Source organism: Oncorhynchus gorbuscha, linkage group LG02 (assembly GCF_021184085.1).
Source record: "Oncorhynchus gorbuscha isolate QuinsamMale2020 ecotype Even-year linkage group LG02, OgorEven_v1.0, whole genome shotgun sequence".
Taxonomy (NCBI): domain Eukaryota; kingdom Metazoa; phylum Chordata; class Actinopteri; order Salmoniformes; family Salmonidae; genus Oncorhynchus; species Oncorhynchus gorbuscha.
The window spans coordinates 15,249,860-15,277,742 of record NC_060174.1 but is presented as its reverse complement, the minus strand read 5'-3'; the positions used below and the strand labels follow the sequence as shown (position 1 = coordinate 15,277,742).

Below are 27,883 nucleotides of genomic sequence, written 5' to 3'. Positions count from 1 at the left end.
GAGTATTAGGTGTGAGTATTAGGCGTGAGTATTAGGCTTGAGTATTAGGTGTGCGTATTAGGTGTGAGTATTAGGTGTGAGTATTAGGTGTGAGTATTAGGTGAGAGTATTAGGTGTGAGTATTAGGCGTGAGTATTAGGCGTGAGTATTAGGCGTGAGTATTAGGCGTGAGTATTAGGTGCACCAAACAGTTGCTGTTAGATTACAATATTATAATTTTGTCTGACTATTTGGAACAGTGTAAACAACACTAAATAAATAAGTGTACCAGAGATTCTGTTCTAACTAAAGAAATCTAAATATAAACCAGACTAAAAAAACATAATAACAATAAGAAGGAGAAAGGAGAAAAGGAGGGTACAGGAGCGAAAGCTGTGTTTATTTTGTGTGACAAACAAGATTGAAATATATATTTTTTGCCTGTTTGGAACAGTGTAAAAAAACACTAAATAAATTATAAGTATAAGTAAACCGTCTGTTCTAACGCCCCACAAATGGTAAAGCCTTTATCTGTGAAATTACTTAATCCAACATTTTGTCTTTGCATGAGGCTTGGTGCTCAACAGAAGCAAGATCTCAGATTTCTTAGGCAAAGACCTATTCGCACGGGACATGTACTACAGAACGTTGGTAATGTAATTATTACCCCAGAATGTCCGAAGATTCGGACAGGATTATTTTTTCCAAACTGCCCCCTCCCTGTAATTATTTTTATATTTTTATAAACTGACAGTTATGAATGAAGCCTTGAGGTTCTTCTTCTAAGCGTGAATATATTTCAACAAGTACAGGCGATAACAGGGCCACACTGATAACTCCAGCTTGGTTCCCAAATTTCTGAACCATACCAATCCATCTTCGGTATAGTGTCGCCATAATATTTGAATTGAGGAAGTGTTATCATAATCATTAGGATATTTTAGCGATCTGCAGTAGGCGTCCTAAATGCCCCCCAGTCTTCAGATGTGAGCTAAATAGTGCACTTGCACTTGAGATGGGTTTTAAAGGCTATGGATGCAAAAGTCAACTGATCATTTCCAAACGTTCAGTGGCGAAACTGGATTTTTTTTTACATGGGGTGGCCAAGGGGGTGGCCAGGAGGTGGCCAAGGGGGAGGCCAAGCGGGTGGCCAAGGCTACTTCAGGGGTGAATCCTATGATTGCTAATCAGAGGTAGAAGTGATAATTCACTTAACCCAGAGTTCTTCTATGTGGCAGATGGTGTGGTCCAAAAGGGTTACTTCACTAGAATTCTTTAACATACTATGAATAGTCAGTGTCTCTACCTCGGAACTGCAGCTCAATTTCTCTCTCTCTCACACACACACACACACACACACACACACACACACACACACACACACACACACACACACACACACACACACACACACACACACACACACACACACACACACACACACACACACACACACACACACACACGGAGATAAGATAGCATTTGTGTTACATAAATTGCGTAGTTTATGTACAGAAAAGTAAATTAGAAAAAAAACGTGCGGCAATTTGACATACCAGGTATCAAGCAGAAATCAAGCATCAGTGCACATCAATATTACAAAGTTACAGTATCATATTTATGCTCACATATATTATGTTAACTAATAGCAAAGATTTTGGGGGGAATTAGCCTAATCCAGACCAGATTAAATCTGTGTGACATGATATTCTTTGGATTTATAATTTTAGAGTGTCAGTGTACTAGCTAGTACACAGTGCAGGTTTTAATCATGACCAGAAGGACTGCCTAAGTGCCAAATTATCATAGGTAGATTTAAAACAACAAAGTTCTGCGGTTCTGGTGAGAACTGGCAAAATGTTTCACAAACTCATCCATGTTGGGGGAGCGTCCCCTCCTTGACTCAACACTGAGAATTCCGAGGTGACTTAAACTGTCATCAACCATTGTTGTCCTAAGGAGGGTTTTAATCAGTTTTAAAGCTGAGAAGCTTCTCTCGCAAGAAGCACTGTTGACTGGTGTATCAACAGAAATCTTACAAAGTGGAAATAGCTCATGGAGACCTCTTTAGAAGGTTCTAGAAACACAACAAAGTCAAGGAGAGTAGACGGTCTGTCCCTTCCTCCTTTCTCTCTCGTATCAAGAAGCCGCTTGGTTTGATGAACCTCATGTTTGAAGTCCTTTAAATCTGACTCAAAGGTCTGAGCAAAGGCAAACAGAGGCTCCTCATTCAAGAATGTTGTCCTCTTTGGGTTGAGAGACTGGACCCCTTGCATTGTCTCGCAATTCTTCTTTGAAAAACACCTCTGCAGCTCCGCTGTGAGACTGTCAAGCACCTGATAAAAGATAGCTCTTTGGAAGCTCTCACCATGACGTTGGTCACTATGTTTCTGTCCTACAGTGCTCATCATCAATGAGTCATGAAATCTTAAGCTTGTTTTAGGCTGTGTTTTACACACTGATTTAACACTTATTTTGCAGTGCTCTACAATCTCTTCACTCTCTTTCCATAGTTCTCTAAAGTAACCCTCACTTCTGTAGTCCTGTAATGTGTCTGTAAGTGTGATATCCTGTAGCACTCTCAGAACTGCTGGGAGCCTGTCCCTCAGATTACTGCATGCCATGTATCTGCAGGCCCACCTTACATCCATCCGTAAGTCTCCGTAGTTCCCTGGGCTGCTGCGGATACATCTCTTTCTGATTTCTGAACCACTTGAGATGAATGTACGAGCCAGATACAAAGTAATAAAGCTTCTGCAGGAGAGAAAAAAAGTTAACTGCCTCAGGCACTGATTTTACAGCCTCGACAAGAACCAAATTCAAATTATGTGCATTACAGTGCACATAAAATGTTTTCAATAATTGTGAAGTCTGACCACACTGACTAGCCTCAGGTAGGGAGCTGCTCTGACCTGGTGGTGGTAGACTGGGTCCTTGTGAAGTCTGACCACACTGACTCTGACTAGCCTCTGGTAGGGAGCTGCTCTGACCTGGTGGTGGTAGACTGGGTCCTTGTGAAGTCTGACCACACTGACTCTGACTCGCCTCTGGTAGGGAGCTGCTCTGACCTGGTGGTGGTAGACTGGGTCCTTGTGAAGTCTGGCCACACTGACTCTGACTAGCCTCTGGTAGGGAGCTGCTCTGACCTGGTGGTGGTAGACTGGGTCCTTGTGAAGTCTGACCACACTGACTCTGACTAGCCTCTGGTAGGGAGCTGCTCTGACCTGGTGGTGGTAGACTGGGTCCTTGTGAAGTCTGACCACACTGACTCTGACTAGTCTCAGCTGCTCTGGGGTCCAGTGGTGATGCAAGGTCTGGGGTCTGTTTGCACCTGATCTGCCTGTTTGTGCTTCTTTAAAAATAAGTATATCTCTCCATTTCTTTTCATGTTTAATTGACCCTATGCAAAAATAAGATGGTTACATCTAAGCATCCAATGACCCACATTTTAGTCCAATCTCAACCTTAATTACAAATCCCCATAAGCATGACTGTACCTTAAAAATAAACTACCAGCATAAATTACTAGTCAGATCATGGCTAGCCCTACTCTGCAGTAAGTAACTAGTCAGATCATGGCTAGCCCTACTCTGCAGTAAGTAACTAGTCAGATCATGGCTAGCCCTCTGCAGTAAGTTACTAGTTAGATCATGGCTAGCCCTACTCTGCAGTAAGTAACTAGTCAGATCATGGCTAGCCCTACTCTGCAGTAAGTAACTAGTCAGATCATGGCTAGCCCTCTGCAGTAAGTTACTAGTTAGATCATGGCTAGCCCTACTCTGCAGTAAGTTACTAGTTAGATCATGGCTAGCCCTCTGCAGTAAGTTACTAGTTAGATCATGGCTAGCCCTACTCTGCAGTAAGTTACTAGTAAGATCATGGCTAGCCCTACTCTGCAGTAAGTTACTAGTCAGATCATGGCTAGCCCTCTGCAGTAAGTTACTAGTTAGATCATGGCTAGCCCTACTCTGCAGTAAGTTACTAGTTAGATCATGGCTAGCCCTACTCTGCAGTAAGTAACTAGTCAGATCATGGCTAGCCCTCTGCAGTAAGTTACTAGTTAGATCATGGCTAGCCCTACTCTGCAGTAAGTTACTAGTTAGATCATGGCTAGCCCTACTCTGCAGTAAGTTACTAGTTAGATCATGGCTAGCCCTACTCTGCAGTAAGTTACTAGTTAGATCATGGCTAGCCCTCTCTGCAGTAAGTTACTAGTTAGATCATGGCTAGCCCTACTCTGCAGTAAGTTACTAGTTAGATCATGGCTAGCCCTACTCTGCAGTAAGTTACTAGTTAGATCATGGCTAGCCCTACTCTGCAGTAAGTTACTAGTTAGATCATGGCTAGCCCTCTCTGCAGTAAGTTACTAGTTAGATCATGGCTAGCCCTCTCTGCAGTAAGTTACTAGTTAGATCATGGCTAGCCCTACTCTGCATTAAGTTACTAGTTAGATCATGGCTAGCCCTCTCTGCAGTAAGTTACTAGTCAGATCATGGCTAGCCCTCTCTGCAGTAAGTTACTAGTCAGATCATGGCTAGCCCTACTCTGCAGTAAGTTACTAGTCAGATCATGGCTAGCCCTACTCTGCAGTAAGTTACTAGTTAGATCATGGCTAGCCCTCTCTGCAGTAAGATACTAGTTAGATCATGGCTAGCCCTACTCTGCAGTAAGTAACTAGTCAGATCATGGCTAGCCCTCTCTGCAGTACGTTACTAGTTAGATCATGGCTAGCCCTACTCTGCAGTAAGTTACTAGTCAGATCATGGCTAGCCCTCTCTGCAGTAAGTTACTAGTTAGATCATGGCTAGCCCTACTCTGCAGTAAGTTACTAGTCAGATCATGGCTAGCCCTCTCTGCAGTAAGTAACTAGTTAGATCATGGCTAGCCCTCTCTGCAGTAAGTTACTAGTTAGATCATGGCTAGCCCTACTCTGCAGTAAGTTACTAGTTAGATCATGGCTAGCCCTCTCTGCAGTAAGTTACTAGTTAGATCATGGCTAGCCCTACCCTGCAGTAAGTTACTAGTTAGATCATGGCTAGTCCTACTCTGTAGTAAGTAACTAGTTAGATCATGGCTAGTCCTACTCTGTAGTAAGTAACCAGTTAGATCATGGCTAGCCCTCTCTGCAGTAAGTTACTAGTCAGATCATGGCTAGCCCTCTATGCAGTAAATTACTAGTTAGATCATGGCTAGTCCTACTCTGCAGTAAGTTACTAGTCAGATCATGGCTAGTCCTACTCTGCAGTAAGTAACTAGTTAGATCATGGCTAGCCCTCTCTGCAGTAAGTAACTAGTTAGATCATGGCTAGCCCTCTCTGCAGTAAGTTACTAGTTAGATCATGGCTAGTCCTACTCTGCAGTAAGTAACTAGTTAGATCATGCCGAGCCCTACTCTGCAGTAAGTAACATAGCTAGCTATAATTTCTTACACCTTTACGATAGCAAACAGGCGATCTGCAAATTGTGGTAATCATTTGGGTAATGTTAACAGATTGATAATAACAATTTTTTGTTTTGAGTTCAAGTATGAAAATCTAACTGAGTTAATGGAATTCAATTGCTGAATGTTACTCAGCTGAACACTGACAACTGTAGCCTACTAGTTACCCCACATTAGCTAAACATTCATATACTGTAACTTACGACACTGCACTGTTTATGTGTGTATTACTAGCACAGATGTAAACAATGTTAGTCTAAACTGGGAACCGATCTCTCTTATCTGATTAGCCGTCTGTTAATGGAGCCAAAGGACTAACGTTAACTTACACAGAGACTCAACTTACGTAAAGTTGTTCAGGAAACCTAAACCTGATGCTAAACATTAAAATTTACTTCAAATATTATGCTTTTGCCAAAAGAGCTTGTGGAGCTGTGGAAATATTCTCTATTCTTCTTCTGTATGTTCTTCTTCTTCATCTGTATCTCGCAACCAACGTTAATATTCGCTCTTCCTCGTCCTTGATTTGAAAAATGCACCACCGAACGTCAAAATAAATGCTTCATTCAACTAGAGGTGAAATGAGATGTCAATCAGCATCAAACTGCCAGTAGCGAATGAAACCCCGGACACCCCACTGCCTCCGCCCCTGCAAATGGTTAGGTCAGTTGCATGCTGCTTTGCGGGCTATTAACAGTAAGGATTACATTCTGTAATGGGTGGGTACTGGTGGCAGACAAGTCAGACACAGGAGAGCAAAACGTGTGTTTCCAAACGGTGCAGTTTAATAACAAAAAACTCACTGGAAAACAGAACAATAAAATAATGGGTACATAACCTGCCGGTAAACACACACCAGGACAGACGAGCACAAACACTTACAACAAACAATCACCCACAAGGACATGAGGGGTAAACACACACCAGGACAGACGTGCACAAACACTTACAACAAACAATCACCCACAAGGACATGAGGGGGAACAGCGGGTTAAATACACAACATGTAAGTGGTGGGATTGGAACCAGGTGTGATGGAAGACAAGACAAAACCAATGGAAAATGAAAAGAGGATCAGCGATGGCTAGAAGGTCGGCGACCTCGACCGCCGAACGCCGCCCGAACAAGGAGAGGGACCAACTCCGGCGGAAGTCGTGACACATTAAATAGACGCAATATTTTTTACTTACTAATTTGCCAATATTCAATTCATACGCACAAAACATATGTACAAAAGCATCCACTGTGAAAGTTGATACATGTAGGCCCTTCATATATAGGATTCACTGTGAAAGTTGATACATGTAGGCCCTTCATATATAGGATTCACTGTGAAAGTTGATACATGTAGGCCCTTCATATATAGGATTCACTGTGAAAGTTGATACATGTAGGCTCTTCATATATAGGATTCACTGTGAAAGTTGAGACATGTAGGCCCTTCATATATAGGATTCACTGTGAAAGTTGAGACATGTAGGCCCTTCATATATAGGATTCACTGTGAAAGTTGATACATGTAGGCTCTTCATATATAGGATTCACTGTGAAAGTTGAGACATGTAGGCCCTTCATATATAGGATTCACTGTGAAAGTTGAGACATGTAGGCCCTTCATATATAGGATTCACTGTGAAAGTTGATACATGTAGGCCCTTCATATATAGGATTCATTGTGAAAGTTGAGACATGTAGGCCCTTCATATATAGGATTCACTGTGAAAGTTGAGACATGTAGGCCCTTCATATATAGGATTCACTGTGAAAGTTGATACATGTAGGCCCTTCATATATAGGATTCACTGTGAAAGTTGAGACATGTAGGCCCTTCATATATAGGATTCACTGTGAAAGTTGAGACATGTAGGCCCTTCATATATAGGATTCACTGTGAAAGTTGAGACATGTAGGCCCTTCATATATAGGATTCACTGTGAAAGTTGAGACATGTAGGCCCTTCATATATAGGATTCACTGTGAAAGTTGATACATGTAGGCCCTTCATATATAGGATTGACTGTGAAAGTTGAGACATGTAGGCCCTTCATATATAGGATTCACTGTGAAAGTTGAGACATGTAGGCCCTTCATATATAGGATTCACTGTGAAAGTTGAGACATGTAGGCCCTTCATATATAGGATTTGCGCAGCACTTCGTTCAATTTGTTATGCAGGTGAATGAGGACCCAAAAGCGACTAGGCGAAAACAGAGTCTTTAATCCAGTAAAGTAAATCTACAATCATAAGGCATAATTCCACTCGTAATGACGAGAACAGACTGGAGACTCGATCAAGAACTGCAGGTTGCCTCGGGAAGGCACTTGAACGTAGCAGACCAGACACCTGCTCACCACGCAGCATCTGAGGGAAACACGACACGACAGGGCGACACAGACACAGCACGGTGAACAATAGACAAGGATCCGACAGGGCAGAAACGGAAAACAAGGGGAGAAATAGGGACTCTAATCAGGGAAAAGGATAGGGAACAGGTGTGGGAAGACTAAATGATTGATTAGGGGAATAGGAACAGCTGGGAGCAGGAACGGAACGATAGAGAGAAGAGAGAGAGGAAGGGAGAGAGAAAAAGGGGAACGAACCTAAAAAGACCAGCAGGGGGAAAATGAACAGAGGGAAAAGCAAAATGACAAGACAATCTAAGACAAAACATGACACAATTTATCCAATCAGTTATTGTTTTCTTGCTCAAACCGTGAGCAACACCTGTCAAACCAAGACTTTTCTCACAAAACACAGGGATGTCGATTCACACGGGACTAGTATTATCAGAGGACCTTGGAGTTCACTAGGCTGGAATTGTTTACTCTCCTGCCATGTGCAAATTGCCGCCATGGCAGATTCGGACTGGACTAAAATGACAGATGTGGTGTTTTGTGCTTGTGCTCATAATTACATGACCCGACCACCCCCAGTATACTAATCCCGTCCGAAGAAGGCTTTAGGCTGTTTCCTCGTCTCTGCTGCTGCTGCCTTCGCCGCATTGTCATCAATCCCAATATGCTGGTTCAATTTGCTATTATGCACATAGCAACATAGGGAAAGTCGTCAATTCTACGGCACATTGAAGATTATGCTTCAGAACCACGGACAGCAACCATATCCAACGTGGGAGAAAGTGCAGTTGTTCTAAAATAATATTTGATTTATTAGTGTTGCACCATTATTTTTACATAATATAACCACATACAATTTCAGTTTCACGTCTTAGAGGGACGGACTGTGCCATCCCTGTGGTCCCCGCAATGAATTAGTCCACTGAGACTGGCACGAATCAGACAGGTGACTTGTGCACGATGAATAAAATATATATATTGTGACTGCTCGACTAAAGAAATGTTGGTTGACCAACAGCCTATCGACCAAACAACTAAATGGGGTCAGCCCTATTTTTTTTATGGTACTTTTTACCCCTTTTTCTTCCCAATTGGTAGTGTGTGAATTGGACAATTTTTCAGTCAAATTGTAACAAGTACTTTATAGTGTCAGGGAAAATGTATGGAGTAAAAATGACATTATTTTTCTAGGAATGTACTAAAAGTTGGCAAAAATATAAATTGTAAAGTAAAGTACAGATCCCCCCCCAAAAAACGACTTAAGTAGTACTTCAAAGTATTTTTACTTAAGTACATTACACCACTTTGAAGACCTGTCTGGTCGAAACAGCTGTTGCCAATAAACCACATGGGAGAATTGACTGTAATGTACAGAGATCTTTTTACTGTCCCAATGAGTGTTCTGTAACCATATAATGAGGATATTAGGAGCCTGACCAGGCCAGTTCACTGCCATGCACTGTGGCCTAGCTAGGCCAGCTCCATCATGATCGAATTACTCCACCAAAAACCCAGAACATGCGCGGAAACAAACACAGACATATTAACAAACTTGCATAAACTATAAACCTGGCACAAATAAAAGATTGTGGAAGTTGATCAGTGCAGTAATGGTGTATTGATTAGGGGAAAACATAGGGGTTGAACAAGCAACAGTCCAGAGAGCAACATTTAAATGACTCAACGTACCGGAACCTCTGGCTGATTCTTTGAATGGAAGATAAAAACTAGTTAATAATCAAACAGACATACAAAAGCACATTATCAGACCAAGACCGTACAGTATATTAACACATTCTATTCATAGTTCCATAATTACATATTTTGTAGGATCAATGTTTCCTTTAAATTTCACTCTATGCTTTCATGGTATAGTTAGAAAATGAGTCCAGTAGTCATAGTTGGAACTCTCTTGACTTTTGAGTGACAAGGAGTATGTTAAGAGCAGTCAAAGAGCCTCTGAGTGACTGCAGCAATGGGCCCCATCTGTTGAGTCAATTTTAGATCAGGGGCTGCTCATTTACGGTTTAAATTCAATTAAATGATGCCCTGATTGGTCTGAATCCCTCAGGTCCCACAGCAATTCTCTCCTCAAGCTACGATCTGTTTGACCTGCTCTCTGTTCTTCAAGTTTCAACGCCCAAACATATCTGTCATCTAGTCCACACACATGTTATCGTTGACATTGGTAGAAGTGTGCCTAGTTAAAAAAGGCCTGTCAACTCCATATTTATAGGTGGCAGAACTCGTTTCCAGCTGCATAACTGTGACAGGTCCTGGGTTTGGATGCTCTTGATAACTAGATCGGATGACCTGGTTAACTGTAACTAGGGCTGTAGCACGTACAGCAAAGGTGTCCAAACTTATCTGCAAAGGAACAGTGTGGGAACAAGCTGTGCTCCAAACAATGTATTATTGTATCGATACTCATTCAGAGGTAAATCATGTTGTATCCTTGAGTATCAATCCAGTATTGAATTATAGTTCTGTCAGATGATTAGAAACATATTGATTTCCATTCTGTAGAGGTTTGGCTCAGTTAAACAGTATCCCTGTCCCTGAGCTCTGCTGGCCTGTACTGTGGGGGAGGGCTAGAGAAGGTGGCCTCTTATGATCCCACATATTGTATTACATGACGGAAAAGGTTTACTTAGAAACTTAGCTGTCCCCATTTTGAAAAACTGAAAACGAAATGCTAATGGTAAAAATAGATAATTTCTTCTAAATGTTGTTGTGTCATTTTAGAAGGTCATTCCAAACTCCAGTACTGGTTGTGACAGGCCGACTTGTCCATATGAACTCATAAGGTCAAGTTTGTCAACAGTAAAACAAAAAGGTAGCTGTCAACATGTCACCCAGGGTGTGTTTTGAGGCACTTTGTTTGTTTACTGTGGCCGTAATTTGACATTTAAATTTGGATAATTTAACAGATGCTCTTGTCCAGGGCGACTTACAGTCAGTGCATTCAACTAATGTTGCAACTGTTTTGTTCTCTTTTGTTTTTGCCACAGTATTTACATGACAATGGGGTGGTGCACCGTGACCTGAAACCAGAAAACCTTCTGTACGCTGACCTCTCTTTGGATGCCCCGCTTAAGATTGGTAACTACATGTACCTGTAGGCTGTTACACAACTGACACCTTCCTAGATAAACTGACTGTCTCCCAGTTAAACTGACTGTCTCCTAGATAAACTGACTGTCTCCTAACTAAACTGACTGTCTCCTAGATAAAACTGTCTCCCAGACTGTCTCCCAGTTAAACTGACTGTCTCCCAGTTAAACTGACTGTCTCCCAGTTAAACTGACTGTCTCCTAACTAAACTGACTGTCTCCCAGATAAACGGACTGTCTCCCAGTTAAACTGACTGTCTCCCAGTTAAACTGACTGTCTCCCAGTTAAACTGACTGTCTCCTAACTAAACTGACTGTCTCCTGACTGTCTCCCAGTTAAACTGACTGTCTCCCAGTTAAACTGACTGTCTCCCAGTTAAACTGACTGTCTCCCAGTTAAACTGACTGTCTCCCAGTTAAACTGACTGTCTCCCAGTTAAACTGACTGTCTCCCAGATAAACTGACTGTCTCCCAGATAAACTGACTGTCTCCCAGATAAACTGACTAGTTAAACTGACTGTCTCCTAGATAAACTGACTGTCTCCTAGATAAACTGACTGTCTCCTAGATAAACTGACTGTCTCCCAGATAAACTGACTGTCTCCCAGATAAACTGACTGTCTCCCAGTTAAACTGACTGTCTCCTAGATAAACTGACTGTCTCCTAGATAAACTGACTGTCTCCAAGATAAACTGACTGTCTCCTAGATAAACTGACTGTCTCCCAGATAAACTGAAGTTTAGGGGTTAATTTGGCCTTCAGAGGATGGGGTGTTGACTTCGCCACTCACACTAGGCAAAAAAATCAACGCTTCCCCCAAAACTAGACCTCGAATTTGATTCTGGGTTCCAAGATGAATTCATTAGTGATTCATTAGTGGCAGGAGTCGGGGATCTGGACTTTTGATATAATATGAGTTACTTTGTTTACTACTGTATTTCCTGTTATTGATGTCCATTCCATTATTCCTAAGTAATGGTTAGGAACAACATGAACTATCCCTTTGTATCATAAAGAACATGTAACATTAATGATACAACTATTAAAGATGATAAGGCCAAAACATTAGGATCTCTTTCCATGACATAGACTGGTGTCCATGACATAGATTGGTGTCCATGACATAGACTGGTGTCCATGACATAGATTGGTGTCCATGACATAGACTGGTGTCCATGACATAGACTGGTGTCCATGACATAGACTGGTGTCCATGACATAGACTGGTGTCCATGACATAGACTGGTATCCATGACATAGACTGGTGTCCATGACATAGACTGGTGTCCATGACATAGACTGGTGTCCATGACATAGACTGGTATCCATGACATAGACTGGTGTCCATGACACAGACTGGTGAGTCCAGCTTAAAGCTATGATCCCTTATTGATGTCACTTTTTAAATCCACCTCAACCACTGTAGATGAAGAGGAGACAGGTTAAAGAAGGATTTTTAAGCCCTGAGACAATTGAGACATGGATTGTGTATGTGTGCCATTCAGAGGGTGAATGGGCAAGACAGAAGATTTAAGGGTATTTGAACGGTGTATGCTAGTAGGTGACAGGCGCACCACTTTGAGTGTGTCATGAACTACAACGCTGTTGGGGTTTTCATGCTCAACAGCTTCCCATGTGTATCAAGAATGGTCCACCACCCAAAGCACATCTAGCCATGGTCCAGCATACCTGTGGAACACCTGACACCTTGTAGAGTCCATGCCCTGCCGAATTGAGGCTGTTCTGAGGGCAAAAAGGGAAGCAACTTAATATAAGGAAGGTGTTCCTAATGTTTTGTGCACTCAGTGTATAATACTAACACTAAACCATTATCTGATCTTCACAGCTGACTTCGGCCTCTCAAAGATAATAGATGAGCAAGTTACCATGAAGACGGTGTGTGGCACGCCTGGATACTGCGGTGAGTTATACATGGACAGATATATCCCAATGTCAATACAATTGTAGGATCAGGGTCGCCTGGTGTGTTGAGTCACATTCCCACAGTGTTTATTGATTGGTGCTTCCCATTGAACTATAACAAAACAAATTGCAAGGTCACACTAATGAAACGAAATAGAGACCACAGTGTAACTTTAAAAGGGCCAACCCGGGATTGGCTTGGAAATATTGACATATATTATTATATAGACACATACATTGTGAGATTGATATCAGTCCAATGAATCGTCTTCAACCACAACAAAGCAAATTGTTAGGGTGCACTATAATATTTGTTTAAAAAAAGTAAACATATAAAATGTAATCTGAGATGGATGAAAAGGATGAAACACAGAAAGTGAATGGGGTCACGGGGGAAAGAACAGCAGCCTTCAGGTGCGTATGAAGTCTGGAGGCTGCAGCACTACCACTAGACCAGGCCCGGGATCAGGGCCGAAAGGTTTAATGGAGGCTGCAGCACTACCACGAGACCAGGCCCGGGATCAGGGCTGAAAGGTTTAATGGAGGCTGCAGCACTACCACTAGACCAGGCCCGGGATCAGGGCCGAAAGGTTTAATGGAGGCTGCAGCACTACCACGAGACCAGGCCCGGGATCAGGGCCGAAAGGTTTAATGGAGGCTGCAGCACTACCACGAGACCAGGCCCGGGATCAGGGCCGAAAGGTTTAATGGAGGCTGCAGCACTACCACTAGACCAGGCCCGGGATCAGGGCCGAAAGGTTTAATGGAGGCTGCAGCACTACCACGAGACCAGGCCCGGGATCAGGGCCGAAAGGTTTAATGGAGGCTGCAGCACTACCACGAGACCAGGCCCGGGATCAGGGCCGAAAGGTTTAATGGAGGCTGCAGCACTACCACGAGACCAGGCCCGGGATCAGGGCCGAAAGGTTTATTGGAGGCTGCAGCACTACCACGAGACCAGGCCCGGGATCAGGGCTGAAAGGTTTAATGGAGGCTGCAGCACTACCACGAGACCAGGCCCGGGATCAGGGCTGAAAGGTTTAATGGAGGCTGCAGCACTACCACGAGACCAGGCCCGGGATCAGGGCCGAAAGGTTTAATGGAGGCTGTAGCACTACCACTAGACCAGCCCGGGATCAGGCCTGAAAGGTTTAATGGAGGCTGCAGGACCAGCCCGGGATCAGGGCCGAAAGGTTTAATGGAGGCTGCAGCACTACCACTAGACCAGCCCCGGGATCAGGGCCGAAAGGTTTAATGGAGGCTGCAGCACTACCACTAGACCAGCCCCGGGATCAGGGCCGAAAGGTTTAATGGAGGCTGCAGCACTACCACTAGACCAGGCCCGGGATCAGGGCCGAAAGGTTTAATGGAGGCTGCAGCACTACCACTAGACCAGGCCCGGGATCAGGGCCGAAAGGTTTAATGGAGGCTGCAGCACTACCACTAGACCAGGCCCGGGATCAGGGCCGAAAGGTTTAATGGAGGCTGCAGCACTACCACGAGACCAGGCCCGGGATCAGGGCCGAAAGGTTTAATGGAGGCTGCAGCACTACCACGAGACCAGGCCCGGGATCAGGGCGAAAGGAAAGTGGAGGCTTTAATGGAGGCTGCAGCACTACCACTAGACCAGACCCCGGGATCAGGGCCGAAAGTTTTAATGGAGGCTGCAGCACTACCACTAGACCAGCCCCGGGATCAGGGCCGAAAGGTTTAATGGAGGCTGCAGCACTACCACTAGACCAGCCCCGGGATCAGGGCCGAAAGGTTTAATGGAGGCTGCAGCACTACCACTAGACCAGCCCCGGGATCAGGGCCGAAAGGTTTAATGGAGGCTGCAGCACTACCCTAGACCCCGGGATCAGGGCTGAAAGGTTTAATGGAGGCTGCAGCACTACCACTAGACCAGCCCCGGGATCAGGGCTGAAAGGTTTAATGGAGGCTGCAGCACTACCACTAGACCAGCCCCGGGATCAGGGCCGAAAGGTTTAATGGAGGCTGCAGCACTACCACTAGACCGGCCCCGGGATCAGGGCCGAAAGGTTTATTGGAGGCTGCAGCACTACCACTAGACCAGCCCCGGGATCAGGGCTGAAAGGTTTAATGGAGGCTGCAGCACTACCACTAGACCGGCCCCGGGATCAGGGCCGAAAGGTTTAATGGAGGCTGCAGCACTACCACTAGACCAGCCCCGGGATCAAGGCCTGAAAGGTTTAATGGAGACTACAGAGTGCAGCTTTCAAGGAAATAACATTCATAGTTCATAGTGTGTTTATCAGGATGAGCTGTCCTGTGTGGGAGCTGATAGCTCCCTCTCCTCTCCATCCCTCCCTCCCCATGTCTCGCCCTGCAGCTCCAGAGATCCTCAGAGGCAATGCCTATGGTCCTGAAGTGGACATGTGGTCTGTGGGAGTGATCCTGTACATCTTGTGAGTTAAAAGAAACTACACTTTAAAATCTTGCCCAAGATCTGCGTGTACTCCGTGGGTAGCTGGCAATTTTATGACAAATTGAAGTCCTCTCATCACAGTATTGCAGCTAATGTAACCTTAGATATTCCCCTTTTTCCTATGGATTCTGGATGTAATATGCAAGTCTATTAGAGGTCTTTTGTCTGAAAATGTCTCGTATCTGTCTTTAAATCAAGTGACAGTGGTGAAACAAATAAATAATTCAAGGGAAATGTTGCCTCTCCCCTCAGGTTGTGTGGGTTCGAACCATTCTTCGATCCAAGGGGAGACCAGTACATGTACAGCCGCATCCTCAACTGCGACTATGAGTTTGTCTCCCCCTGGTGGGACGAGGTCTCCCTCAACGCGAAGGACTTGGTGGGTTCCACAGTTTACTTAAAACAGAGGCTTTTATTATGAGAAACACTTATACTATATTTAAAGGTCTGCTTATAAACATTATTGCTTTCTTTGACAATTATGTAAATGTATGTACAAAGGCTGTTTGGTATTGATCACAATACCTTTTAATACTTGGGGCTCTATTTTCGACTGGCGTTAAGGCTGCACTAGTGTCAAACACACATTTTTTGGCAACTTTGACCTGTTATGCCTTGATCACACAGACAGCGTCATTGCATTCTGGTACAGAAGTACATTCATTTCCAATGGAACGCTGCGTTAGCGTTGCAGCATAGCGTTGCAGCATTGTGTTGCAGCATTGCGTTGCAGTATTGCGTTGCAGTATGGTGTGGTGCGTACGTTGGATTTATTGAATGTATGTGTAGAAGGCTTGACAGAAACGGTAGAAGGTAATGTTGAACTGTTGTTGCACACATATGCAGATGATGCTGCGTACCATTTTGTGTAGCGACACTGTCGGTGTGATTGAGGCATTACAGCCAGATATTTGGTATTTCACCTGTCTTCTATCAGCTCACTAGTGCTCAGATGGGAGGGGTGGGAATATTTGAGATGTGTCCTTACAAGGGCGGCAGGTCGCCTCGACATATAGTTACACATCATACATGGTTGTTTATATTCAACTGTTAATCAGAGGTAAAACATAATGCAAGTCCTTTATACTGCAAAACCTTATGTTTATGCATTGTTGAAAGTGTTCTTGGTGAGCAAATTTGCTTGTCCCAGTAGTGATGAGTAGATGTGTAGTGACATGTTTTGGGGGATTTAGAGATATCTATTATTTTGAATGCTAGTATGTAAGATATTGTATAGATCAATAAAAACAAAGAAGACTATTAAAACACTTATTTTTTGTTACTAGTATAGTGTGTGTCCCTCAGTTTTATGTCATTGTTGTTACCGCCTTGAAAATCACTGATTACAAAGATATACAAGGATCAATTTAAATAAAGATAAATAACATTGTGAACAGAATGATTAATCATATCACTTTAGTAAATGTTTTTGCTTGGGTTGATGACCTTAGATTTGAGAATTTTGAGCCTCCATTTCAGAAAATTATTTAAAAATGTTTAATTGGTGCTACAATCATTGGTGTTACCATCGTTGGTGTTGCCATCGTTGGTGTTACGACTCCTACTGGTTGGACAATGTTATCATAATGGTAAAAATAATTTGAAGTCATTAAGCTACCACTACAAAGACCCACAAGCTACCCAATTAGTTGATTTAGAATGGGAGGAAGTACCCAAATACATTTAAATAAAAACAATATATAGAAAAATGTAGTTTCCCAAATGCCATAGTAATTCAAGAATGACCCGTATATGACAAATATAAGATGTTATATAGTACTGTAAGACGTTAGGTTTGTAAAAGTTTGTAATTTTTATTTTTTTATTACCTTTATTTAACTAAGTCAGTTAAGAACAAATTCTTATTTTCAATGACGGCCTAGGAACAGTGGGTTAACTGCCTTGTTCAGGTGCAGAACGCCAGATTTTTACCTCGGGGATTCAATCTTGCAACCTTCTGATTACTAGTCCAACGCTCTAATCACTAGGCTACCTGACACCTCCATTTAGTTTTGCTCCGGGCCGGATTCAATCAACTTTGATTCAGCACATTTAATTTAATAAATGTTCTTTCTTTACACAATTACTGTCTTTATCAGACATGGGTCAAATACATGTAAAATACTTTTAATATTCGAGTTGTGCTAAATTTTATTTGGGGTTTGCACCTTTGGGACTATTCCATTGATGCCACAAGGTCAACTAAGTCAAAAAAGAACCTCTCTCCCATTGGCTGTCCCCTCAGGTCAGTAAGCTGATAGTGCAGGACCCCCACAAGAGGCTGACGGTGAAGGAGGCTCTGGAGCACCCCTGGGTACTGGGCAAGGCTGCCCGTTTCTCCCACATGGACACGACTCAGAGGAAGCTACAGGAGTTCAACGCCCGGCGCAAACTCAAGGTGAGCGAGGGGCTTGATGATAGCATCAAGAGTGCTATAATATTTTTGAATAATAAAAACTTGACCATTAATTTGAAAAATGTAGGGCTCGATTCAATCCGTATCACTGAAGTTCAGTGTTACAGGGTGGCAGGTAGCCTCGAGGTTAGAGCATTGGTCTAGAAACTGAAAGGTTGTAGGTTTGAATCCCGGAGCCGACAAGGTGACACTTCTGTCGCTGTACCCTTGAGCAAGGCACCTAACTCCAATTGCTCGAGGGCCACTGGTCAATGGTGAGCCTGGCTGAGACCTGCCACTCTCTGTTGGCAACTCAGGGGGAGGTGGGATATGCAAGAAACACATTTCCATTACACGTGGGTAACAGGACAAATATAAGCACCCCCAAAATGATTATTATAGCGAGATTGAAAGTACATTTCTGATTAAGTTGACTGAATGCAGTCTCTGCAAACGCGGGAACAATGCATTTAAATTTCAATTGCGCTATAACTCTGAACATCAGCAACACAGATTGAATTGAGCCCTCACTCAGAGTAATGCATTTCTTACAACAATAGACATCAATAAACATTGCAGTTCAAATTATTGTATGCCGTCCTGATCCTCTTGGGAAATGTAAGCTTGTGGCCCAACCATTGTCTTGAATAGAATGCATGAACCTAATCACCACTATTGTTACATTGACATTCAGATTCTGGCTGAAGCACAGCTGTATGCCTCGTCGCTGAGGCAGGCTTGGTGACTGACAGCGGTGTGCCATGTTTCTCTGACTGCAGGCTATCATGAAGGCTGTGGTGGCCACCAGCCGTATGCACGAGGGCTCCCGGCGGCGCACGGACAGCTGCGATATGCCCGGCTCTGACAAGACCACCTCCAGGCAGAGCAGCATGCAGCAGGACCCTCCCCAGGACTCCCTGGAGGGCCAGGCCTGCCAGGGAACGGACACTTCCCAGACCCAGGAGGACGACCAGTGCCCCCCGCCCCTCCCGCCACGCTGCCCCATACCCCCCACCACCAACCCCCCTCTACTGGCTGGGGGTCTCTTCCCCTCCCGTCCACCCGCCAGGCCCCCGCTAAGGGGAGTTGACGGGCAGAGACAGATGTCGGTCATCCCCAAGACCGCAGTGGTACGGCCTAGGGTTCCTCAGAAGAGCTGCTCCTCGGTGGACTCCACCACCACCAAGCGGGAGCCGTCCTCCCCGGTCTTGACCACTCCCCCGAGCCCCAAAAACCTTGGCAACAGATTTTCCATGGGGGTGGAGTCTGGCAGCAAAACGGCACAGTGTCAATGAGTGAGTGGCAGGTACCAAACAGTATGAGCTCCTCACCTACTGTTGTCCTAAAATGGCCGACGCCATTGTGAGAGTCAGGTGAGATGGTAGATGACAACATGGAGGAGGAAGGATGAGAGGGAGAATGGATGTCTAATCTCGTCATATCTGTATCTGTTTAGACTGGGGACAAACGACTACTATACTTCACCTTGATATTTATTGTTCCTCTCTGTGCGTAACGAGTTTGGATACTCATAACCAATTTGCAAATTAAACTTGTAACTTTGGTCTAAACCTGGTTTCCAAGTTCCTTTAACCTCTTAATTTTCATTGCTTTTCAAGACAAGGCCTCTCTGAACAGGACAAGGCCTCTCTGAACAGGACAAGGCCTCTCTGAACAGGACAAGGCCTCTCTGAACAGGACAAGGCCTCTCTGAACAGGACAAGGCCTCTCTGAACTGGACAAGGCCTCTCTGAACTGGACAAGGCCTCTCTGAACTGGACAAGGCCTCTCTGAACTGGAAAAGGCCTCTCTGAACTGGACAAGGCCTCTCTGAACTGGAAAAGGCCTCTCTGAACTGGACAAGGCCTCTCTGAACTGGACAAGGCCTCTCTGAACTGGACAAGGCCTCTCTGAACTGGAAAAGGCCTCTCTGAACTGGAAAAGGCCTCTCTGAACTGGACAAGGCCTCTCTGAACTGGACAAGGCCCCTCTGAACAGGCCGAGGCCCCTCTGAACAGGCCGAGGCCCCTCTGAACAGGCCGAGGCCCTCTGAACAGGACGAGGCCCTCTGAACAGGACGAGGCCCCTCTGAACAGGACAAGGCCCCTCTGAACAGGACAAGGCCTCTCTGAACAGGACAAGGCCTCTCTGAACAGGACAAGGCCTCTCTGAACAGGACAAGGCCCCTCTGAACTATTTTACTTCAAAGGCCACATACTTTGTATTCTCTGCACCTTTCTACAATTCAATGTTGGAATCTACAGACTTCATATGCAAATCTGTGAATGCATACACATAATCCTCTCATTCAGGTAGTAAAGATATTGTATTTGTGAGCTTATGAATGTAGTCAAGGTGTATTGTAATGTTTATTTTGCAATAATGGTATTGATCTAATATTTGCACTGTATACATTGATTAATCTACATAGATTACAACAAAAAGCATTCACACTGCTAATCGTTTACTATTTAAGTCAAACTGCACTTTTATTCCTCTGGAAATTTACATGACTGACCAGAATAGCTTGTTTGTGGCTCAAACCAATTTTCCCTTCATTCATTGGTTGTAAAAAAATTATTGGGTAGTTACCCATCTGCTGAAGGAACGCACATCATATTCACCTCATCTCTACGACCTCACTGGAGCTACCACTCTACCTCTGTGTGCAGGGGCTTCCAACCCAGTAATGGCAAAACCTGTAAAGAAACTGTTGGACGAGGTGAGGTTATGAGGCAAAGCACAGCATTTCTGCAACAGAATCATATTGTAAGTGGCCTGCGAGGCGAACCCTCGTTTTCATTGGCTAAGGGCTTTTCTCAATGGAACTCAAATAACTGATCAAATGAGTGTGATTAAAATAGTCCATTTCCATTTCAAGGGTGGCCCTTGAAGCCATCTTCACCTGCTATCTTGTATTCTCACTCTAACATTGCCAAATAGTAAGCCTGCATTATACTGCTGACATGTCCATACATGTATAAACCATTCATTTACACCAATGAAATGTATACAGTATGGCTATTTTACTTAGAATTATTGCTTACAAATGCTTTATTTGGGGGTTGGGAGGGGGAGTGTAGTTAACAGTGTTGGTTTTGTAATTAATTTCTGTGTTTCCCGTTTTTCATTCATTCTAATAATTGTAGCCTACCTTTTGAAGGTGACATATTTTAGACAACATGAGATTGATTTAACGGTCATAAGCGGGGAATGTATTGAAGATGTACAGGTCTATACATTTAGACCCCTCATCATATCACAATAATCTAAATCAATTGGATTGTCTTGTATTCTACAGAAATATTTAACACAGCATCCATTCAAGATGGTAGTTGCTGTGTGATGACATAAATTGAATAAAACATTTATTTAGAAGCCCAATATTAGCCTGGAAGAGTTACCGTTTTATAACAAACTGCCAATATGAGAATCTCTAGACGCAAAAGAAACGCACACCTATTTAGGCGAGGTGCTGGCTAGCGGAGTGGAACGCTTAAACAAAATAAAGGAGAGCTCTCATCTGAGCTCCTGGAGCGTGCTGCTCTCCTTTATTTGATTTGGTTTAAATATGAGAATCTCACCTCACACATACATTTGATTTGGTTTAAATATGAGAATCTCACCTCACACATACATTTGATTTGGTTTAAATATGAGAATCTCACCTCACACATACATTTGATTTGGTTTAAATATGAGAATCTCACCTCACACATACATTTGATTTGGTTTAAATATGAGAATCTCACCTCACACATACATTTGATTTGGTTTAAATATGAGAATCTCACCTCACACATACATTTGATTTGATTTATGGAAAATACAATAAGCATTGAAAGTACAGTAAATCAGTGGACAGAGAACGGAATTTTATTGATGTACGTCAGACGATTACAGTGCAGAAAATACCATTAGAGTTACAGCATGTCACAGATTCACATGGGAATGACGAGGAACAGGGAAGGACAACTCCCCCATGTTGGAAACTAAAGCAGAACAACTGTTGAAGTATAGCAGAACTGTACAATATTGTGAATCTGAAGTTATTTGTTTTGCATCGTTGTAGTTGGATTATAATTTGGCCACTGTCTTCTCAGCAACAGAAAATTAGGAAGAAAAGAAAGTAGGTTTGCTCTCTGAATAACTTATGGAGTACAAATTAACTTAAAATAGTGTTTAAAATATTGACGCAATGTTAGTGCACATAGCAAACATACACAGAGGCCTTGAGCCTTGTAAAACTTGATAGGACTCTGGCTGAAGCACTTTGAAACCATTACACAGCATGTGACACATATGAAAGACATGCTGTCCATTTAACACACCTAAAAACATGGCTGTGTCCTAATATTCTTAACTGGCTACCTTATTTCTCTTCCTTTCCATTGTGAAACACCTGGACAGGCATCCATCATATTACTTTCAACTGTTGCGGTTTTTCAGATCAGTGGTCACAAAGGTAAGGAGACAAGGAAAGGAAGCAGGTTCAGAAATGTGACCCGCGGATCCATCTGTAGCGTCCCTGCCTACTCGCATCCATCCTGGTCTTAAAATGGCAGACAGGAATGTCATAGCACAGGTGACAATCTTTTGAGAGTATAATATATTGAGATGGCTTAATTCTAATGATTTCATCGACATAGTTCTGGGCCTTAGACAACAACAGTCACTGAGTTGTGAAGAAACCATTTCACCTGGAACCAGTCAGTGCAGGACACACACGTATAGGTATACAAGTGCTCTCGGTCTTTGTCCAAAGGGTGAATCCAACACTACAGTGCTTCTAATAGAGGCCAAAGCGGTGGTTCATGGCAGGTCTGTTGGAAGCTGTCCACAGCACAAACATGCATTAATGTGGCTCTAGAAAACAGAGTGTAATGAGTAGGCTGCTATTGAATGTCTTTCCATTGTATGTTAATCCCCATTGCTATTGAGAGAGTATTTCCATCATATGTTATACTGCATGGCCATTGAGTCTTTCCATCATATGTTAAACTGCATGGCCATTGAGTCTTTCCATCATATGTTATACTGCATGGCCATTGAGTCTTTCCATCATATGTTATACTGCAAGGCCATTGAGTCTTTCCATCATATGTTATACTGCATGGCCATTGAGTCTTTCCATCATATGTTATACTGCATGGCCATTGAGTCTTTCCATCATATATTAACCCTCATGGGCACCTTGGCTTGGATAGACATTTTGGAATGTTCAATTACTTGTTGCACACTTCACGGTCTCAGTCTTTTTTATAAGAATGCCCTTCTATTCTGCCATTCCATTGGTTCATCATGACATTTCATATGTTATTGGGAGCCATGTCTGTTCTATATTCAACTACCGCGCTTTACAAGTTATGGTTAGGTGAGTGTCAGGGTTTGTAAAGGTGCAGTTGGGCTGAGTTAAATAGAGACAGTTAAAGCAGCCAAGTAGCATAGATGGAGTACTCCAATGACTGCTAACAATAGAAGAGAGATGGGGGAGCCCTACATAAACATTACGTTAGAATGAGGTTACCTCCTGTCTTTAGGATTGGTTCATGCTTCACTCTGATTAATGGAACGATCTGTGCAAGGACTTGAGTGACACACGATGACTTGAAGTTGAAATTTGAGCTCAGTCCAGTGGAATAAGTAGCTCAGTAGGTCCTAATGTGGTGGATAGGCTTTAGGTATACCTTTGAGTTTTTAGCCCGGTTAAACCATATTGAAGACTACGCTGCACCTTTAAAAACAATAGTGAGCCCAGTGTTCAGTCTGATTGAACCAGGCTATGGTGTTATAGAAGCAGGAATGAAACAGTCCAGTAGGAATGTCACTTTGGTTCTCCCGACATTTGAACTTGACCCAGATCTTTCACACTGTGCTTAATTACCTCCACATTCAAATTCCAAATTATTATTTTTTTCTTATTGTTTCTTATTTGTTTTAGAACTGTACAAGATTTTAAAAAAGATCAATAATGAGTTATACACATTTATAGGACAACATAGTTTACGTAATATTACTATAAAGGACAAACAAGATGTAGTTTTCAGATTCTGAATGCAGTACGCCCCTTTCATTGAGCCGTAAAGATGTGTTATGCGGAAGATGTGTCCTGTAGTAGTTGCCTTTTTAAAGCAGCAAATACGTATTCCTAGCCTGTGAACTACTGCCTGTAGCTGTCGCGTGATCCTTACAAGTCAGAGTCAAGACTGCTAGAGCACTTAATATTTCTCATAATATCAGTTAGCCACATAACCTGCTGATAGGCTATATATATTTTTGTCACTCAGCAGTAGCAATATATCACCAGTGGGCAGAGCGGTTTTATTGAATGTCCACCGTGGCGTTATAAGGACCAGAGTTCCTATAGTACTCCGCTAATCTCTCACTTCAAAGACAAAATGATTGGCTTTTTGAAGACAGCTAGGAGCCCGGCCAACAGTGTAAATGACAACCCACACTAGATTTACCAGTCATTCTCCATCTTGGTTCCACACAACACGAATGACGACATGTCATTTTTCCATCAAAGCTCTAGTGAAGAAGGGTGGTTGGCTGGTCCAGTGGAAAAGTGGGTGAGTTTGAGAGAGAGGAAGATGTGTAGAGGGCTGGCTTTGTCCTGTGGCTGTCTTCCACCCCTGGAAAGGGAATAGTGCATCGTCTCAGGTGTTATTCAGGTAGTGTTCATAAGCTCTCCTGTGCATACTGTAGACTCTTCTCCGGACCTCCAGACCCCCCACCCAAGGTGGTCTGTGTACAGGCCTACAGGGGCCCATCTTTGGGGGAGGAGGGGGGCTGGGAGGTGCTGCCCGTAGAGCTCTTCAGTGAGCCCAGGGTCTTGCTGAACCAGGAATTTTTGGCCGCTTGGATCTCATTCATCAGGACTCCCCTCTGGTGCTCCAATTCCTGAGGACGGACAGAACAAAGGAATAAATAGTCACCATAGCAACATGACCAGTCAGTCACTATAATAATCATCAATATTAGTCAACATAGCAACATGACCAGTCAGTCGCTATAATAATCATCAATATTAGTCACCATAGCAACATGACCAGTCAGTCGCTATAATAATCATCAATATTAGTCAACATAGCAACATGACCAGTCAGTCGCTATAATAATCATCAATATTAGTCACCATAGCAACATGACCAGGCAGTCACTATAATAATCATCAATATTAGTCAACATAGCAACATGACCAGTCAGTCACTATAATAATCATCAATATTAGTCACCATAGCAACATGACCAGTCAGTCACTATAATAATCATCAATATTAGTCACCATAGCAACATGACCAGTCAGTCACTATAATAATCATCAATATTAGTCACCATAGCAACATGACCAGTCAGTCGCTATAATAATCATCAATATTAGTCACCATAGCAACATGACCAGTCAGTCGCTATAATAATCATCAATATTAGTCACCATAGCAACATGACCAGGCAGTCACGATAATAATCAACAACATTAGTCACCATAGCAACATGAACAGGCAGTCACTATAATAATCATCAATATTAGTCACCATAGCAACATGAACAGTCAGTCACCATAATAATGAATAGTCAAAAAGGGATGGAACACAAAAGCAGCACATCCAATGGCTTGAACAGAAGGTGTGTATGTGTACTACTTTATTATACTACACGGAGTGAGAGAGTGTGTGTGTATGTTTCTGTGTGTTTTAGTGGGTGTGTGTGTTCGTGCATGTGATTCTGTGTGTTTGTATGTCTGTGTGTATGTGTACTACTTTATTATACTACACAGAGTGAGAGAGTGTGTGTGTGTATGTTTCTGTGTGTTTTAGTGGGTGTGTGTGTTCGTGCATGTGATTCTGTGTGTTTGTATGTCTGTGTGTTTGTGTGGGTTTCTGTGTGTGTGTGTGTGTGTTTGCAACTGTTTCTGTGTGTGTGTGTTTCTGTGTGTGTGTGTTTGTGTGTGTGTGCTTCTGTGTGTGTTTCTGTGTGTGTGTGTGTGTGTGTGTGTGCGTGTGTGTGTGCGTGTGTGCGTGCGTGTGTGCTGCTTATCCTCCGTGGTATCTGACCTGGATCTTACACTTGGCCTCTACCAGCTGTAGTTTGGTCTGGGCCAACTCTAGTTCCAGTTCTCTGAGCTGGGACTTCAGGGAGTCCTTCTCCTCGTCCAGCTCACTGTTCCTGTTGTCTCTGCTGGGAGCGGGCATCTGGAGAGGCCCTTCTTTACTGAACACCTCCCTGCAGCGTTCACACGCCATCACCTTACTCTGCAGAGGCAGGCAGGCAAAGAGAGAAGCACACATATCAATCTACCGGAGCTACACAACCTGACCAAAAATATGTGGACACCTACTCATCGAACATCTTATTCCAAATTCATGGGCATTAAAATGAAGTTGGTTCCTCTTTTGCTGCAAAAACAGCCTGCACTCTTTTGACAAGGCTTCCACTAGATATTGGAACATTGCTGCGGGGACTTGCTTCCATTCAGCCACAAGAGCACTAGTGAGGTCGGGCACCGATGTTGGGCGATTAGGCCTGGCTCGCAGTCGACGTTCCAATTCATCCCAAAGGTCTTCGATGGGGTTGAGGTCAGGGCAGGCCAGTCAAGTTCTTCCACATTGATCTCAACAAACCATTTCTGTATGGACCTCGCTTTGTGCTTGGGGGCATTGTCATGCTGAAACAGGATAGGTCCTTCTCCAAACTTTTCCCACAAAGTTGGAAGCACAGAATCATCTACAGTGTAATTTCATGCTGTATGTTAAGATTTTCCTTCCCTGAAACTAAGGGGCCCGAACCATGAAAACCAGCACCAGACCATTATTCCTCCTCCACCAAACGATACAGTTGGCACTATGCATTGGGGCAGGTAGTGTTCTCCCGACATCCGCCAAACCCAGATTCGTCTGTTGGACAGCCAGATGGTGAAGGTGATTCATCACTCCAAAGAACACATTTCCACTGCTCCAGAGTCCAATGGTGGCAAGCTTTAAACCACTCTAGCCAATGCTTGGCATTGCACATGGAGATATTCTGCTCGTCTGCGCCTGCTCGTCCATGGAAACCAATTCCAATAAGCTCCCGATGAACAGTTCTTGTGCTGACGTTGCTTCCAGAGGCAGTTTGGAACTCAGTAGTGAGTGTTGCAACAGAGGACCCATGATTTTTACACGTTTCAGCACTAAGCATTCCCGCTCTGTGTGCTTGTGTAGCCTATCACTTCGCGGCTAAGTCGTTGTTGCGCCTAGACATCTCCACTTGACAATAACAGAACTTACAGTTGACCGAGGCAGCTCTAGCAGGGCAGACATCTGACGAACTGACTTGTTTGAAAGGTGGCATCCTATGACGGTGCCATGTTTAAATTCACTGAGCTCTTCAGTAAGGCTATTCTACTGCCAGTGTTTGTCAATGGAGATTCCATGGCTTGGTGCTCGATTGTATACACCTGTCAGCAGCAGGTGTGGCTGAAATAGCAGAATCCACTCATTTCAAGTGGTGTCCACATACACAACATAAAGACTATATATAAAGTATACTCTTGGCATTTTCTCAACCAGCTTCATGAGGTAGTCACCTGAAATGCATTTCAATTAACAGGTGTGCCTTGTTAAAAGTTGTGGAATTTCTTTCCTTCCTTCTTAATGCGTTTGAGACAATCAGTTGTGTTGTGACAAGGTAGGAGTGGTATACAGAAGATAGCCCTATTTGGTAAAAGACCAAATTCATATTATGGCAAGAACAGCTCAAATAAGCAAAGAGAAAGTTCATCAACTGTTCAGAGGAGTGTGTGAATCAGGCCTTCATGGTAGAATTCCTGCAAAGAAACTATTACTAAAGGACACCAATAAGAAGACGACTTGCTTGGGCCATGAAACACGAGCAATGGACATTAGACCGGTGGAAACCTGTCCTTTGGTCTGATGAGTCCAAATTTGAGATTTTTGGTTCCAACCGCCGTGTCTTTGTGAGACATAGAGTTGGTGAATGGATGATCTCCGCATGTGTGGTTCCCACCGTGAAGCATGGAGGTGGTGTGGGGGTGCTTTGCTGGTGACACTGTCTGTGATTTATTTATAATTCAAGGCACACTTAACCAGTATGGCTGCCACAGCATTCTGCAGCAATATGCCATCCCATCTTGTTTGCGCTTAGTCAGACTATCATTTGTTTTTCAACAGGACAATGACCCAAAACACCTACAGGCTGTGTAAGAGCTATTTGACCAAGGAGAGTGAT

General features: G+C 43.5%; 2 protein-coding genes across 5 annotated transcripts in view; one reads left to right on the top strand and one right to left on the bottom strand.

Moving 5' to 3' along the window:
* LOC123997650 (calcium/calmodulin-dependent protein kinase type IV-like) overlaps positions 1 to 21,037 on the top strand; it is a 32,273-nt gene extending 11,236 nt beyond the window's left edge. Inside the window, exons 6-11 of the mRNA XM_046302107.1 lie at positions 10,786 to 10,876; positions 12,736 to 12,810; positions 15,163 to 15,238; positions 15,511 to 15,637; positions 17,504 to 17,656; positions 18,433 to 21,037. Coding sequence (XP_046158063.1) covers positions 10,786 to 10,876; positions 12,736 to 12,810; positions 15,163 to 15,238; positions 15,511 to 15,637; positions 17,504 to 17,656; positions 18,433 to 18,948 — 1,038 coding nt within the window. The 3' untranslated portion in view covers positions 18,949 to 21,037. The remainder of the gene's footprint in view (positions 1 to 10,785; positions 10,877 to 12,735; positions 12,811 to 15,162; positions 15,239 to 15,510; positions 15,638 to 17,503; positions 17,657 to 18,432) is intronic.
* Positions 21,038 to 21,507: 470 nt separating this feature from the next.
* Positions 21,508 to 27,883, bottom strand: part of LOC123997633 (rab GTPase-activating protein 1-like) — a 146,725-nt gene continuing 140,349 nt past the window's right edge. For all 4 annotated transcript variants that reach the window (XM_046302070.1, XM_046302079.1, XM_046302088.1 and 1 more), the window contains 2 exons: positions 25,711 to 25,908; positions 21,508 to 24,556 (listed from right to left, as the gene is read on the bottom strand). In XM_046302070.1, coding sequence (XP_046158026.1) covers positions 24,413 to 24,556; positions 25,711 to 25,908 — 342 coding nt within the window. In that variant the 3' untranslated portion in view covers positions 21,508 to 24,412. The remainder of the gene's footprint in view (positions 24,557 to 25,710; positions 25,909 to 27,883) is intronic.